General features: G+C 42.6%; 1 protein-coding gene across 1 annotated transcript in view; it reads left to right on the forward strand.

Moving 5' to 3' along the window:
* Nucleotides 1–15,298, forward strand: part of LOC124790013 (protein Skeletor, isoforms D/E-like) — a 337,997-nt gene that overhangs the window by 89,530 nt on the left and 233,169 nt on the right. Inside the window, exons 3-4 of the mRNA XM_047257562.1 lie at nucleotides 14,746–14,818; nucleotides 14,901–15,009. Coding sequence (XP_047113518.1) covers nucleotides 14,746–14,818; nucleotides 14,901–15,009 — 182 coding nt within the window. The remainder of the gene's footprint in view (nucleotides 1–14,745; nucleotides 14,819–14,900; nucleotides 15,010–15,298) is intronic.

A 15,298-nucleotide genomic window follows, 5' to 3' on the forward strand; every position in this document is an offset into this window, starting at 1 on the left:
GGCAAGCAGACAACGAGATTCAGTCCGGATTTACCAATTTATGAGCGTCATTGACCTCATCTGAAGTGCGCCCTCAAAACAAACTATTACCACATACTGTTTCAAAACCTGAGATAATATCGCTCTCCAATCTATCACTATGTTCCACGAGAATAATTGCGAAGCACAACTGCAAAGTAGGACGATGAATTGATAAGCAAGATATTTGTCTCTAGTATTCTTGTTACGCATACACTGATAGCAAATCACCTGACATTTATTTCTGCACTAACTGGAGGCACGCTATATCATATTGTGCCGCGCTGAAGATTTCTCAACGCTAGGAATTTTGTCATTACGCGCACAACGTAAAATGTGATCAGATTGGAACCGACAACGTCAATTTTGTCAGTAACGCATTCTGCATGAGAACCAGTCCTTATCGGAAACGGAAGCGTATTTAATAGCTTGCACAGATTTTAAATTGCTCCGTGTTTCACATAAATTACAGTTTGTAATTCATACCCAATGGGAACTGATCTTATCGACTGACATAGACGCGCGCGCACACACACACACACACACACACACACACACACACATTTCAAATGGGAAACGCGAGCAGAATATTTACTGCTGCAATTCGAAAAGAAAACAGGCAGTCAAATAAACGATCACACACCTCTCGTTTCCTTGGTGTTGTTTTGTAAACAACATCGCGAACGACGTCCAGGTACGATTGCAAATGGACGCAGTTATATTTAAGTGTCCCATTTCCTCAAACGATAAAAATAAAGGTTTAATTTAAAACTGATGTCCATCACGAAGGCGAGCGATTCCCACGGCGAAACCTAACGGTGACATCTGGTCCCGTACAAAAATAGTTCCATAAAACCTCGCTCCGCCTTTCGGAGCGTCGCCTGTCGACCATTACGGTCGAGTGTAAGGCAAGGGGAAGAGCGAGTCGGGGTAGGCGCGCGGAAGCGAAAAAAGAAATAGAAGGAGAGTGCGAGTAAGAAATAAAGGAGGGACAGCCGCGCCCGGCGCCACTGACAGGAATCCAGAAACGCGCAGTCCGCAAAAAAATTGTGTCACGCGAAGAAATGTCTGCCATAAACTATGGGCGCCCGTGGCGCATCGCGAGCTATTTCCAGAGGCAGTAGCGGGACCGGTGGCCGCCTCACTGAAGGTCGTTGCCATTGAAAAACAAACGAAGGTCGCGGAAGGGGGCGCGCAGAATGTGACCGCCACCAGCACTCTCTGCCGGCCTGCGAGTGAGTTAGAGGGGAGGGGTAGGGGCTTCTAATTGGGATGCGAGCAGGACCGCGCGTAGGCCGGTCCCCTTCGGCTTTTGCGCCCGTGTTTCGGGGCTAGGTTTTTGCACGTCGGACTGTTCCCGAACACAACTGCTGCAAACGTCAGGATGGCGACAGGAAACAAAAAGTTTTGCTTCCGGGGGTACGTTTTAGGAGGCGAGTGACCGCCGATGCACAGCCTGAAGCGACACTGTGCGTTCTAATGACGCCATGGTCATTGACCCCATGCGACTAAGGCCGCGATCACAATGGCACCGATATCGGTGGATTCCAACGACGACCGACATCGTCCTAAGATGGCCGATCTTTTCAAACCAGTACGCAGCTACATGCACGATCACAATGTAGCCGACCTCATCGCCCGAACGTACAGATTCCGGACGACTGTCGGTGAAATTCAGTGCAGTTTGTTTTTTCGGTCATAATGGCCGACACAACAGCGATGTCATGGACAGCGAGAAACAAGTAACTCCAAAGGAGTACTTTCTGGAATCCTGAGAATAAAAAACACTTTAGTCGGGATATAGTTCGAAATCTATGGGCTGAAATCGCAAGTTTATTGGAAACCCCAAGTAGGCAAAATCTTTAACGGAAATTTTAGGTGTAGATTATAACCTCGAAAAATAATTTGTTCATGTGGCAACCCGCGCGGGATTAGACGAGCGGTCTCAGGCGCTGCAATCATGGACTGTGCGGCTGGTCCCGGCGGAGGTTCAAGTCCTCCCTAGGGCATGGGTGTGTGTGTTTCTCCTTAGGATAATATAGGTTAAGCAGTGAGTAAGCTTAGGGACTGATGACCTTAGCAGTTAAGTCCCATAAGATTTCACACACATTTGAACTACTTTTCTTTTTTTTTTTCAAGTGGCAAGCATGGTGTATCTTATGAGTAGAGTTACAATAGCGGATGTTTTTGGGTTGTGGTAGGCCGACAATAGCTGTCTATAAATACTATTACTGTTAACTGGCGTTTTTATGAGTTTAGGCTGGTAATTTTCAAATATGGTGTACGTATTTGTTTGCACTTTACAGTGCTTTAGGTGTTCAGAGTACCTTATTCGAAACTACATGCTTGTCTTTCATGCTGAATGATAGTCATTGAAGAGTAATCGACGCATGTTTGCACATCTTCAAATAACTTCAGCAAAACAGATTTCGAGTGCTTGTAGAAATGTGATTTGGGCTCTCTTAAAAAGTCCGATACTCACATTAAAGATGCAGTTTTGGCTCAAGTAAAACTAGAAGTGACACTTTTATGTTTGACATCTAGCGATTACATCTTTCCAATGACTAGGAATATAGCGTGTTCTGGTAAGTAAAGTTTCAAAATTTTTGTGTTATATGTTGGATGCTATTTACAATGCCATAAATACTAATTTAAAAGTTAACATTTTCACTCGTGCATCCCAAATACTACGAAATTTTGAATTTATTCTATACCGAATATTGGAGCTATGCATCATGTAAGTGCAAAAAAAAAAAAAAAAAAAAAAAAAAAAGGCTCTGAGCACTATGGGACTTAACTTCAGAGGTCATCAGTCACTTAGAACTACTTAAACCTAACTAACCTAAGGACATCACACACATCCATGCCCGAGGAAGGATTCGAACCTGCGACCGTAGCGGTCGCGCGGTTCCAGACTGTAGCGCCTAGAACCGCATGGCCACTCCGGCCGGCGTGCAAGTGCACTAAAAGAAACTGTAATATAGTTGATTTTCTTTATTAAAAGTTACACTGAATCTGAAATTATACTGCCGCCAGAAACCTTGTTACGTCCTTTCTCAAATCCACTGGGCAAACAGTAGTGAAGTTTCCAGTATCCGAATCTGATTATACCTAATGCCAGTACTGAATTAATATTCACCGACTTAAGAATAAAGTGAGATGCTGTGAAACCACAAATCCACCATTCATTAATTAAATAATACTTGCTTACTGAAGCACAAATTTTATCAATTCCTCATATAACAGAAACATCTACTTTCACCATTTGAATTCACCATTATGTGCTCGTAGCCTCTTTGGCTAAACCTTTATACACAATGTTCCCACTGTAGCATAATAAACCTAACGCTGAACAACGTGTTTTGGAGAGATACTTAGTGCGGTATATCACTGAAACTACATGTTTTCGTAATACAGGGTGATTCAAAAAGAATACCACAACTTTAGGAATTTAAAACTCTGCAACGACAAAAGGCAGAGCTAAGCACTATCTGTCGGCGAATTAAGGGAGCTATAAAGTTTCATTTAGTTGTACATTTGTTCGCTTGAGGCGCTGTTGACTAGGCGTCAGCGTCAGTTGATGCTAAGATGGCGACCGCTCAACAGAAAGCTTTTTGTGTTATTGAGTACGGCAGAAGTGAATCGACGACAGTTGTTCAGCGTGCATTTCGAACGAAGTATGGTGTTAAACCTCCTGATAGGTGGTGTATTAAACGTTGGTATAAACAGTTTACAGAGAATGGGTGTTTGTGCAAAGGGAAAAGTTCTGGACGGCCGAGAACGAGTGATGAAAATGTAGCACACATCCAGCAAGCACTTGTTCGTAGCCCAGGAAAATCGACTCGCAGAGCTAGCAGAGAGCTGCAAATTCCACAATCAACTGTATAGAGAGTCCTACGAAAAAGGTTAGTTATGAAACCTTATCGTCTGAAATTGGTTCAAGCACTGTCTGCAGCTGATAAGATTAAAAGAATCGATTTCTGTGATTTTATCCTTGCTCAAATGGAAACAGATGAATCTTTCGTTAAAGATCGTGTTTAGTGATGAAGCAACTTTCCACACTAACGGGAAAGTCAACCGTCACAATTTCTGTATATGGGGCACTGAGAATCCGCGGGAAACAACTCAGTATGAACGTGACTCGCCTAAGGTGAACGTTTTCTGTGCCATTTCAGCCAATAAAGTTTTGGTCCCTTTTTCTTCGAAGGTGCTACTGTAACTGGACTACAGCATCTGGAGATGTTAGAGAATTGGCTGTTCCCTCAGCTCGAACAAGAAGCACAACAATTCATATTTCAGCAGGATGGAGCGCCACCACATTGGCACTTATCTGTCCGTAACTACCTGAACGTCAACTACCTGAGGCGATGGATCGGCCGCCAGGCAGCCCGTGACAGAGCACTTCATCACTGGCCTCCAAGAAGCCCTGATCTTACCCCCTGCGATTTTTTCTTATGGGGGTATGTTAAGGATATGGTGTTTCGGCCACCTCTCCCAGCCACCATTGATGATTTGAAACGAGAAATAACAGCAGCTATCCAAACTGTTACGCCTGATATGCTACAGAGAGTGTGGAACGAGTTGGAGTATCGGGTTGATATTGCTCGAGTGTCTAGAGGGGGCCATATTGAACATCTCTGAACTTGTTTTTGAGTGAAAAAAAACCTTTTTAAATACTCTTTGTAATGATGTATAACAGAAGGTTATATTATGTTTCTTTCATTAAATACACATTTTTAAAGTTGTGGTATTCTTTTTGAATCACCCTGTATGGTTGATTTTCTTTATTAAAAGTTACACTGAATCTGAAATAATACTGCCACCAGAAATCTTGTTACGTCCTTTCTCAAATCCACTGGGCAAACACTAGTGGTGTTTCCAGTATCCGAATCTGATTATACCTAATGCCAGTACTGAATTAATATTCACCGACTTAAGAATAAAGTGAGGTGCTGTGAAACCACAAATCCACCTTTCATTAATTAAATAATACTTGCTTACTGAAACACAAATTTTATCAATTCCTCATATAATAGAAACATCTACTTTCACCATTTGAATTCACCATTATGTGCTCGTAGCCTCTTTGGCTAAACCTTTATACACAATGTTTCCGCTGTAGCATAATAAACCTAACGCTGAACAACGTGTTTTGGAGAGATACATAGTGCGGTATATCACTGAAACTACATGTTTTCGTAATACAGTAGCACTTCGTAAAACTTGTCTGGTAATTCGAATAACTGAAGACAGAGTGTACAGTTCACGACAGGTCCTTCACGAGGCAGATGCAGCTCATTCGGCACTTTTTTTTTTATAGCAAACACCGCATCGCAGCACTCGTCTCCAAGAACAGACGTGTCGTGGTGTCCACCCACACTTTGAGGTTAAAATATAACCTACTACATACATGGAAGAGATTCTAATCTAACACCGGCAAAAATTGATGAACGAGATCGGGCACAGCGTGACCAAGCTGTCGTCCGATGTCATCGGGCGATCTCTGGCGACGGCATCTGACGATGGTTTTCAGTGCCTTTATGAACGCAACCTAACGGGGTAGAGGCTGGTCTCCAGCGCGGAACACTGCGACTGTATGTGAAGATAGATACAAACATCACTGGGCTGAATCAAAAAGTGTAGTGGCCTGAATCAAATGGCTCTGAGCATTATGGGACTTAGCATCTATGGTCATCAGTCCCCTAGAACTTAGAACTACTTAAACCTAAGTAACCTAAGGACGTGACACAACACCCAGTCATCACGAGGCAGAGAAAATGGCCTGAATCTATTTTTATTTTAGTTTCATATAGATACAACGTCATTAGTTATCTAATTACTTACGTGATGCATATGATGATTAAAATAAACGAATTTGAGGGCCTACAGAGCAAGCAGTAGGTAATAATAGATCATAATAACGCATCATGTAACTGGAAACGAACACAGACGTTTTGGACTATTTGTCAACTTACTACAAATTTTACTCCTATCAGTATTACGAAAACGGTGCGCATCCTCATTTGCTAAGGCTTTCAGGACCAACAACAATTTTATTTTCATTAATTCACGTTTTAATTATTGTCCAAATTTAAAAATTTAAAATGCTATCATAACCTACTTATTAAAAGGCAAAAAGTATAACACTAAGAGAAGTACAAAAGCCGGAAACTGTGCGCATACCCCTACGCAGCATAACTCACGGTATTATAATATACATCCAGTATTTGATACTCTTAATAACAGCTCTCAGCGACTTCGAACAAACTTTACAAATAATTTCAAATATTTTCGAAACTTTTTTTTAATGAAAGCAAAAAGTTAATCGAATATTACATTTTCACTGTTCAGACAGCAAAATTTCAGCATCAGGCACGCTGTCTAATAGGCGACATTACCTCTTTACAACGAACTCTATTGACAACATATTTGCAGACAATATCCACATATTCCGCCGAATGTAACTGCAACATTATATCACTGAGTGACAGATAATTCACGAGTCTTGAGATTTTATACATGTGACTTCGATTATTTAAAGATCTGGCGCAGGGGGTCTGACCTTCGAAATGCATCACCTTAGCTTTACTTGGAGTGTGCGGGGGTGGGGGAAGGATTGGGAGGAGATTCGAAAAAGTAAATGAATATAAGGGCATTTCTGAAACAAATACGTCTCGATTTTTGTGTTGACTTTGAGTGTCCAGGCAAGATTATGTTGATTTAGTACTGAACCTTTCCGCTAACGTCCTATACATTTTGCTATCCTCCGATTGCTCGCACCGACGGGGGATCCTACCAAAATGCTGTGTGATCGCAAAGTGTGTATAAAACATTTATTTATAGGGGGTCGACAGAAATTTGGAAACAGTGTTCTTCTTCCTGAAGTATTCAAGTAGCAGGATGCAGATGAGCGTCAGTTCGAAAACCGGAACAGTGACACTAGCAAATTGGAATTCTTCGTTGGACACTAACGTGTGTTGACTTGCAGAGTGTAACCCTCTTCCTAAGTCTCATTCAATAACCGACTGTAGTTATTCCTCTGTAGGGATCATGGATATGAGGACAACAAATGACTTACATATGCCATATTTGGCGTAACCTGATTTCGACTACAAGTATTAAGGGAAATGTAGGTTACAGTTGTCAGCCTCCAGTGTGACAACAGAGGCCAACACTTTAAATCTGTATAGTAATTTTACGTTTGTTGTACATATTACATCATCTCGCCATCCATGAACTCACTCCCTTAAAAATTATTGTGGGAAAGAAATAACTAAGTTGTTAGCGGTCCTCATCCCAAATCGGGGGTGACCATAGCCATGCTTCTTGTAAATTATGGTCGCCCTGGGATCGAGTTACATTGGGCAACATGAGCACTGCCTCGGCTACACACGAGATGTTTCAAAATGTTTCGGGAATTTCCATTTTCTGGAAGTAATTTTATTTATTCGTCCACATTATAGTCATCTCCTTCAAAGTAGTCCCCATCAGATGTTATATAATAATGCCAGTACTTCTAATCCCCGGACACTTCTGGAACTCGATCATTGGGACAGCACTTAGCTCTTTCGGCGATTTGCTTCCAATCTCGCCTAAACATGTAAAACGACGAGTCTTTAAAGTTTTGGAAAAATGTCGCACTGGGCCATATCTGGCATATATGGAGGGTGGGGAATCATTACACTGCTTTTCCATGAGTTTCGTCATAAATCCGGGCGATTTTTTTCCGGAATGCTTCCCGTAAACGGTGTTGAAATTGTATGTAATACTCCCTTATTGGACCTTTGATCATTTGGCAAGAACAATGTCGTTAAAATCGAAGAAAATAGCGAAAATAACCTTCACATTCACAACACTAGCCCAGCTGTTCTCGGTTTTGGTGATCCAGAATGCCTTCACTTAGATGATTGAGCCTAGATTTCGACGTCATAGGCGTAATCCCATGTTTCGTCACCTGTTACGACACATTTCAGTTGTTCTGAATTGTTGTTGACTCCTGAGCAACTAACATTCACCGCTTTCTTTGCTCAAAATTCATCGCCTTTGGCGTAAATGTTTCTGTCCACGTTTCACACCGAAACATTCGAAAAATATCAAAACCCAAGTAGCAAAAGCATTGATATTTCTAAAAAATATAGAGTATCACAGAAAATTAGCCAAAAGAATAATTTTGAAGTTTAAAGGAAACGTGTGTTCCTTACCGTAAAAAAATTCACGTGAATATCGCATTATGTCTTTTTGGAAATCTGGAAAATGTTTGACAGAACATTGTGTTACATCTTGAGTTACAATCTAGGTAAAGATAAAATCGAGGAACAGAATTTTCCACAACAGATCGGAGTGTAGGGATCAAGTTCAGAATGAGTAGCGCAATGCATGCCTGCAATTCAGCCTCGTTTGCAATCGCAGCACTAAACACAGCATGTTTCCGACAGTCCCACAGCCAGAATTCAGACGGATTACGATCAGGTGATTTGGACTGCCAGGCTGTAGGGCAGTGACGGCTGATGATTCTAGCATTTCTAAAATGTCTGCAGCCGCTTCACTGGCTGTGCAATGTGCAGAGGAGCGCCATATTGCATAAAAGTGATTCCATCCTAACGTCCTCGCTGTTAAATTGGAATGGCGTTGGCGTGCAAAAGACTGTCATAGCGTTTACTAGTGACAATGCAGGTAAAAGAACATGAAGAACCATCTCGACAAGATACGCCCCTATTATAAACGATGTCATCAACCTGCACTACACAGTTACGTTTACAGAATGAAGCGGTACCTGTTGATCTGTTGATGTGGGTGCAGATTTTCCGCTGCCCATACTCTGCAATGGACTGTCCACAGAGTGTTCATGGCAACTCATTGCCCACTTCTATGAGAGCAAGAAATTCTAGAACAAACTCTCGTCTTACTGGCAGGTCAGCATAAAGCAACTCTTGAACAGGGGCAATTTTATGCTCCGAGCCCATAGACAGGTCCAAGGTTCGGGCAATTGTCTGTGCACAGCATGTTTGGACACCGTCTTTCGAACCCTGCAGCAATCCTGTGGCCACATCTACTGACGTCCGATCGGTTTTCCTCTCTCTGCCGCAATGCACTTCAAAAGAACCTTTCTTTTCGAATTTCGTAATCATTTACTCCAGACCCTTGGCAAATTTCATACCAACGCCTTTAATCATACGCTTGAATGTCCGGAATGTCTTCACAGCTACTGGCGTACAGTCACCGTTCTTGTAAAAGACCTTCACCAGCAGCGTGCAATCCTCCATTAAGACAGTCATGCCGAGCGTCTCAGCACTTACAGCACCATCTAATGGTAGGATTTTCGTTAATTTTTTTGTTTCCATAACGTTTCCCGCTTCTTCTATAATATCTCTTTCAAATTTGACGTCATTCTTGGAGCGGTTCGTTTCTTATATTGTTTTGAAACTGGAACTTTAATTACAATCATCATATATTGTTGTTGATTACACTTCGATGTCGTCGTTGTGATCAAGAAGAAGATACGATATGTTGTATAAGGTTCACGTTGAGGGCAGAAAAATATACTTTAAATTTCACTTTCTTAACTAGCAGCGCACTGAAAGCGGTCAAAGTAATACTACGACGAAAATTAAATCTCCTAACATTCAGCAGTTAGCACGTTAGGTCAACTCTGACGGAACTTAGTTTCGGTTTTCCTTTTTGATGTAGCTACACATGCAAATCAAATGGTGCAAATGGCTCTGACAAGGGAACCTCCCCATCGCACCCCCCTCAGATTTAGGTATAAATTGACGCAGTGGATAGGCCTTGAAAAACTGAACACAGATCAATCGAGAAAACAGGAAGAAGTTGTATGGAACTATGAAAAAATAAGCAAAATATACAAACTGAGTAGTCCATGCGCAACGTAGGCAACATCAAGGAGGATGCGATCTGACGAGCGCCATGGTCCCGTGGTAGCGTGAGCAGCTGCAGAAGGAGAGGTACTTGGTTCAAGTCTTCCCACGAATGACAATTTTACTTTCTTTATTTTTGCATAGTTATTATCTGTCCGTTCGTTCATTGATGTCTCTGTTCACTGTAATAAGTTTAGTGTCTGCGTTTTGCGACCGCACCGCAGCACCGTGCGATTAGTAGACGAAAGGACGTGCATCTCCAATGGGAACCGAAAACATTTGATCGCAAGGTCATAAGTAAACCGATTCCTCCACAGGAAAACACGTCTGATATATTCTATACGACACTGGTGACGGCATGTGCGTCACATGACAGGAATATGTTGTCGACCCACCTAACTTGCACACCTGGCGAATGGGTAAAAAGATTCTTCTACCTTGCCCGATTTAGATTTTCTTGTGGATGTGATAACCACTACCAAAAAAGTGATAAAAACATAAGAATTTGTCACATAAACTGCAACAAATGAATGCAACAGTTTCACAGTCGCACAGTTTTCCCTGTGCTCTGTCAAAACATATGTTTTTTACGTTTTCAAATGTTTCCATGTGTAGAACGTTCAAATGGTTCAAATGGCTCTGAGCACTATGGGACTTAACTGCTGAGGTCATTAGTCCCCTAGAACTTAGAACTAGTTAAACCTAACTAACCTAAGGACATCACAAACATCCATGCCCGAGGCAGGATTCGAACCTGCGACCGTAGCGGTCTTGCGGTTCCAGACTGCAGCGCCTTTAACCGCACGGCCACTTCGGCCGGCTGTAGACCGTAAAATCCTGCATATGTCCAAGCAAATCTGAACATGTCCTGGAATTTTGGAGAGCGAAGTTGATTATGTGTGAGTGCCTGACCTTTGATAATTGTCTGAAATCAAAAAATTAAACTTTCCACTCGAGAGAAGACTTGTACCAAGGACCTCTCGTTCCGCAGCTGCTCATGCTAACCACGGGACCACGGCGCTCGTAAGCTCACATTCTCCTTGATGTTGCCTACCTTGCGCATGGACTACTCAGTTTGTATATTTTGTTTATTTTTTTCGTAGTTCCACACAACTTCTTCCTGTTTTCTCGATTTATCTGTGTTCAGTTTTTCAAGGCCTATCCCTGTGCCAACTTATAACTAAATCTAACAGGGGTGTGATGGGGAGGTTCCCTTGTGAGCACTATGGGACTTAACATCTATGGTCATCAGTCCCCTAGAACTTAGAACTACTTAAACCTAACTAACCTAAGGACATCACACAACACCCAGCCATCACGAGGCAGAGAAAATCCCTGACCCCGCCGGGAATGGAACCCGAGAACCCGGGCGTGGGAAGCGAGAACGCTACCGCACGACCACGAGATGCAGGCACACATGCACAAGAGTTTCTGTTTTCAGCATGGATAGTTCACTGGGAACTGTCAAGTTGCTGAATAAATTTTCAATAGCTGTCTGTAAAGTTCGTCGCTGATCAGGAATTGTAATCCTCTTTCCTTCCAGCTTACTAATTCCTGTGGATTAATAATTCACACTGGAGGTCTTTATTTGTTGATGAAGCATGACTAAAGATGAACATTATTTCGATGGAAACAGTTCTCCTTCTACACTTACTTTGCCAGTCTCATAGATTCTACACATCAACTTGAGCAGTCGTTTGGTTTCCACTCCTCCAAATGACTTTATAAATTCTGATGGAATGTTATTTGTCCCTTCTGCCTTATTTGATTTCAAGCCTTCCAGATCTATTGATCTTCCATTCTTATCGTTCTCTCAGACGAGCCGCCTGAAACATGGAGAGAAAATGTATGGCAAAACTGTGGCGTCACCGCCAGACACCACACTTGCTAGGTGGTAGCTTTAAATCGGCCGCGGTCCATTAGTACATGCCGGACCCGCGTGTCGCCACTGTCAGTGATCGCAGACCGAGCGCCACCACACGGCAGGTCTCGAGAGACTTACTAGCACTCGCCCCAGTTGTACGGACGACTTAGCTAGCGATGCAACACTGACGAAGCCTCGCTTATTTGCAGAGAAGATAGTTAGAATAGCCTTCAGCTAAGTCAATGGCTACGACCTAGCAAGGCGCCATTAACAGTTGCTATTATTTATACCGTACCGTCAAGAACGATGTATACAAATGATGGATTAAAGTTAAGTATTCCAGCAGCTACGTACTTTTCTTTATAGCATTCATTCCGCATCCTGTTTCAGACCTCACGCCAGCCTGCGTGAGTTTAACGCGTGCATTTCGGCCTCCTCTCTCAATTAGTGTGCGTAGTGTTGGCTAACTGCCAACACTACAAAAACTATATTAATCAGACGCTAATAAAGTCTAAAGAACAACCGGCTGCAAGGTACCGTCTCTGACATGGAGGGTCCTTAAACGCTGGAACTGACGACACACTGCGCAATACCAACAAGAGAAAATTGGGATATAAAGAGATCGACTCCTGAGGGAGTGATGCAATACAAGATTATCAACATCTAATGATATGCCCAAAAATAAGCAAAACTTGCACAGTGGCAGACCTTATCATAGCAAATGACAAAGCCGTCCATGTGGCCGTTTACTGGAAATATGCAGTATACTTGGTGACCCAGACACATAAAGAACGTAACTGTTCCCTCTTGCTTCTCGTACGTATAGTATATTACCCTCCTTTTCCTACATTTACATCTATATCTGCATCTAAATCTACATGGATTCTCTGCAAATCTCACTTAAGTGCCTGGCAGACGGTTTATCGAACCACCTTCACAATAATACACTATTACTCTACTCTCGAACAGAGCGCGAAAAAAACGAACACCTACATCTTTCCGTGCGAGCTCTGATTTTCCTTATTTTATTAAGATGATGGTTTCTTCCTATGTACGACGGCTCCAACAAAATATTTTCCCATTCGGAGGAGAAAGTTGGTGATCGGAATTTCATGAGAAGACCCCCAGCAACGAGAAACGCATTTGTTTTAATGATGTGTCCCCACCCCCCCAAAAAAAAAAATCCTGTATCATGTGCGTGACTCTCCCTCCCCTATTTGTCGATAATACAAAACCTGCTGCTCTTCTTTAAACTTTCTCGATGTACTCCGTTAATCCTATCTAGTAAGGATCACAGAACGCGCAGCATTATTCCAAAAGAGGAAGGACAAGCGCAGTGCAGACAGTCTCTTCAGTAGGTCTGTTGCATTTCCTGAGTGTCCTGCCAATAAATCTCAGCCTTTGGTTCGCCTTCCTCACAACATTTTCTGTGTGTTCTTCTCAATTTAAGTTGCTCGTAATAGTAATCAAATGGTTCAAATGGCTCTGAGCACTATGGGACTCAACTTCTGAGGTCATTAGTCCCCTAGAACTTAGAATTAGTTAAACCTAACTAACCTAAAGGCATGACACACATCCATGCCCGAGGCAGGATTCGAACCTGCGACCGTAGCGGTCTTGCGGCTCCAGACTGCAGCGCCTAGAACCGCACGGCCTAATAGTAATCCCTAGATATGTAGTTGAATTTACGGCTTTGAGATTTGACTCATTTATCAAGTAACCAAAGTTTAACGGATTCCTTTTAGCACTCATGTGGATGGCCTACTTTTTTTCATTGTTTAGGATGAATTGCCAATTTTCACACCATACAGACATCTTTTATAAACCGTTTCGCAATGTGTTTTTGTCTTCTGATGACTTTACTGACCCTACTAGACGATAAACGACAGCATTATCAACCGAGCGGGGTGGCGCAGTGGTTAAACACTGGACTCGCATTCGGGAGGACGACGGTTCAATCCCGCGTCCGGCCATCCTGATTTAGGTTTTCCGTGATTTCCCTAAATCACTCCAGGCAAATGCCGGGATGGTTCCTCTGAAAGGGCACGGCCGACTTCCTTCCCAATCCTTCCCTAATCCGATGAGACCGATGACCACGCTGTCTGGTCTCCTTCCCCAAACCAACCAACCAACAGCATTATCTGCAAGCAACCCTAGACGGCTGCTCACCTTGTCTCCTAAATCGTTTATATAGATAAGGAACAGCAAAGGGCCTATAACACTACCTTGGGGACCACCAGAAATCACTTCTGTTTTATTTGATGACTTTCCGTCAGTTACTAAGTATTGTGATCTCTCTGACAGTAAATCATGAATCCAGTCGCATAACAGACGATATTCCATATGCACACAATTTCATTACAACCGCTTGTAAGATACGGTGTCAGAAGCCTTCTGGAAATCTAGAAATACGGAATCAATTTGAAATCCCTTTCAAGAACACTCAACACGTGGTGTGAGTAACGAACTGGTTGTGTTTCACAAGAACGGTGTTTTCTAAATCCGTGTCGACTGTGTGTCAATAGACCGTTCCCTTCAAGGTAATTCACAACGTTCGAACACAATATATTTTCCAAAATCCAGTTGCATTACTCATGTTGCCTTTCTTAAATGCTTTAGTGACCTGCGCAACTTTCCAGTCTTTGGGTACGGATCTTTCGTAGGGCGAGCGGTTGTATATGATTTTAAGTATGGAACTATTGCATTACCTTACTGTCAATGGAACCCAATTGGTACATAGTCTGGACCGGAAGACTTGTTTTTATTAACTGATTTAAGCAGCTTCTCTATTCCGAAGATATCTGCTTCTAAATTACTCATGCACTCATTCTTACTCATGGCAGAGTTTAGAACATCTTGCACTATTTTACCATCGCATAATATGAGCAAAATACTTTGAAAAGTTTCCCCTCCTGGCTCATTTTTATAATAACACGGATTACCACCTGATGAATGTGTACTGATATAAAAATTCCACGTGTGTTTCAGCTGCGTTCTTCTGGGCTGGAGACACCAAGAGCCCGAGCAGCTACGGCTTCAAGGTGAACGACGAGAAAGGAACGTAAGTAGCTCCTCGTTTCTGTCGCTGTTATGTGCTGTCCCTGGCGCCCGGTTCACCTAAGAACGGAGGCATTCTTTTGCAGAACGAACGTGCTGCCGCGCTACCGCAAGAAACACATAACGGTCACCCTGCCGGACAACAAGACGCTCAGGGACATCAAGTGGTTCTCCGTGTGGTGCGACGAATTCGCTGTGAGTACGCTACATTACACTGCACGCTCTGGTTACCTTCTCCGTAAATACCTTCCCTCTGACGCAATGGTATGTGCTAAGTCTCAACAGGCTAGAAGAACGATACTTCGTTTGATGATGTTCCTTACTGGACTTTCAGAAGTATCGAGTTCAAACACTGGCTATGCTCTGTGTATCCTGAGTGTATACCTGCCAAACACAACATATATTGTTCTGATTAAGCAAAAACGAAGTGTTTTAATAATGCTAGCCGTGCTCGGCATACATTTAAAGCCTCTTTTTCTTTCTA

Source organism: Schistocerca piceifrons, chromosome 3, assembly GCF_021461385.2.
Source record: "Schistocerca piceifrons isolate TAMUIC-IGC-003096 chromosome 3, iqSchPice1.1, whole genome shotgun sequence".
Classification (NCBI taxonomy): Eukaryota; Metazoa; Arthropoda; class Insecta; order Orthoptera; family Acrididae; genus Schistocerca; species Schistocerca piceifrons.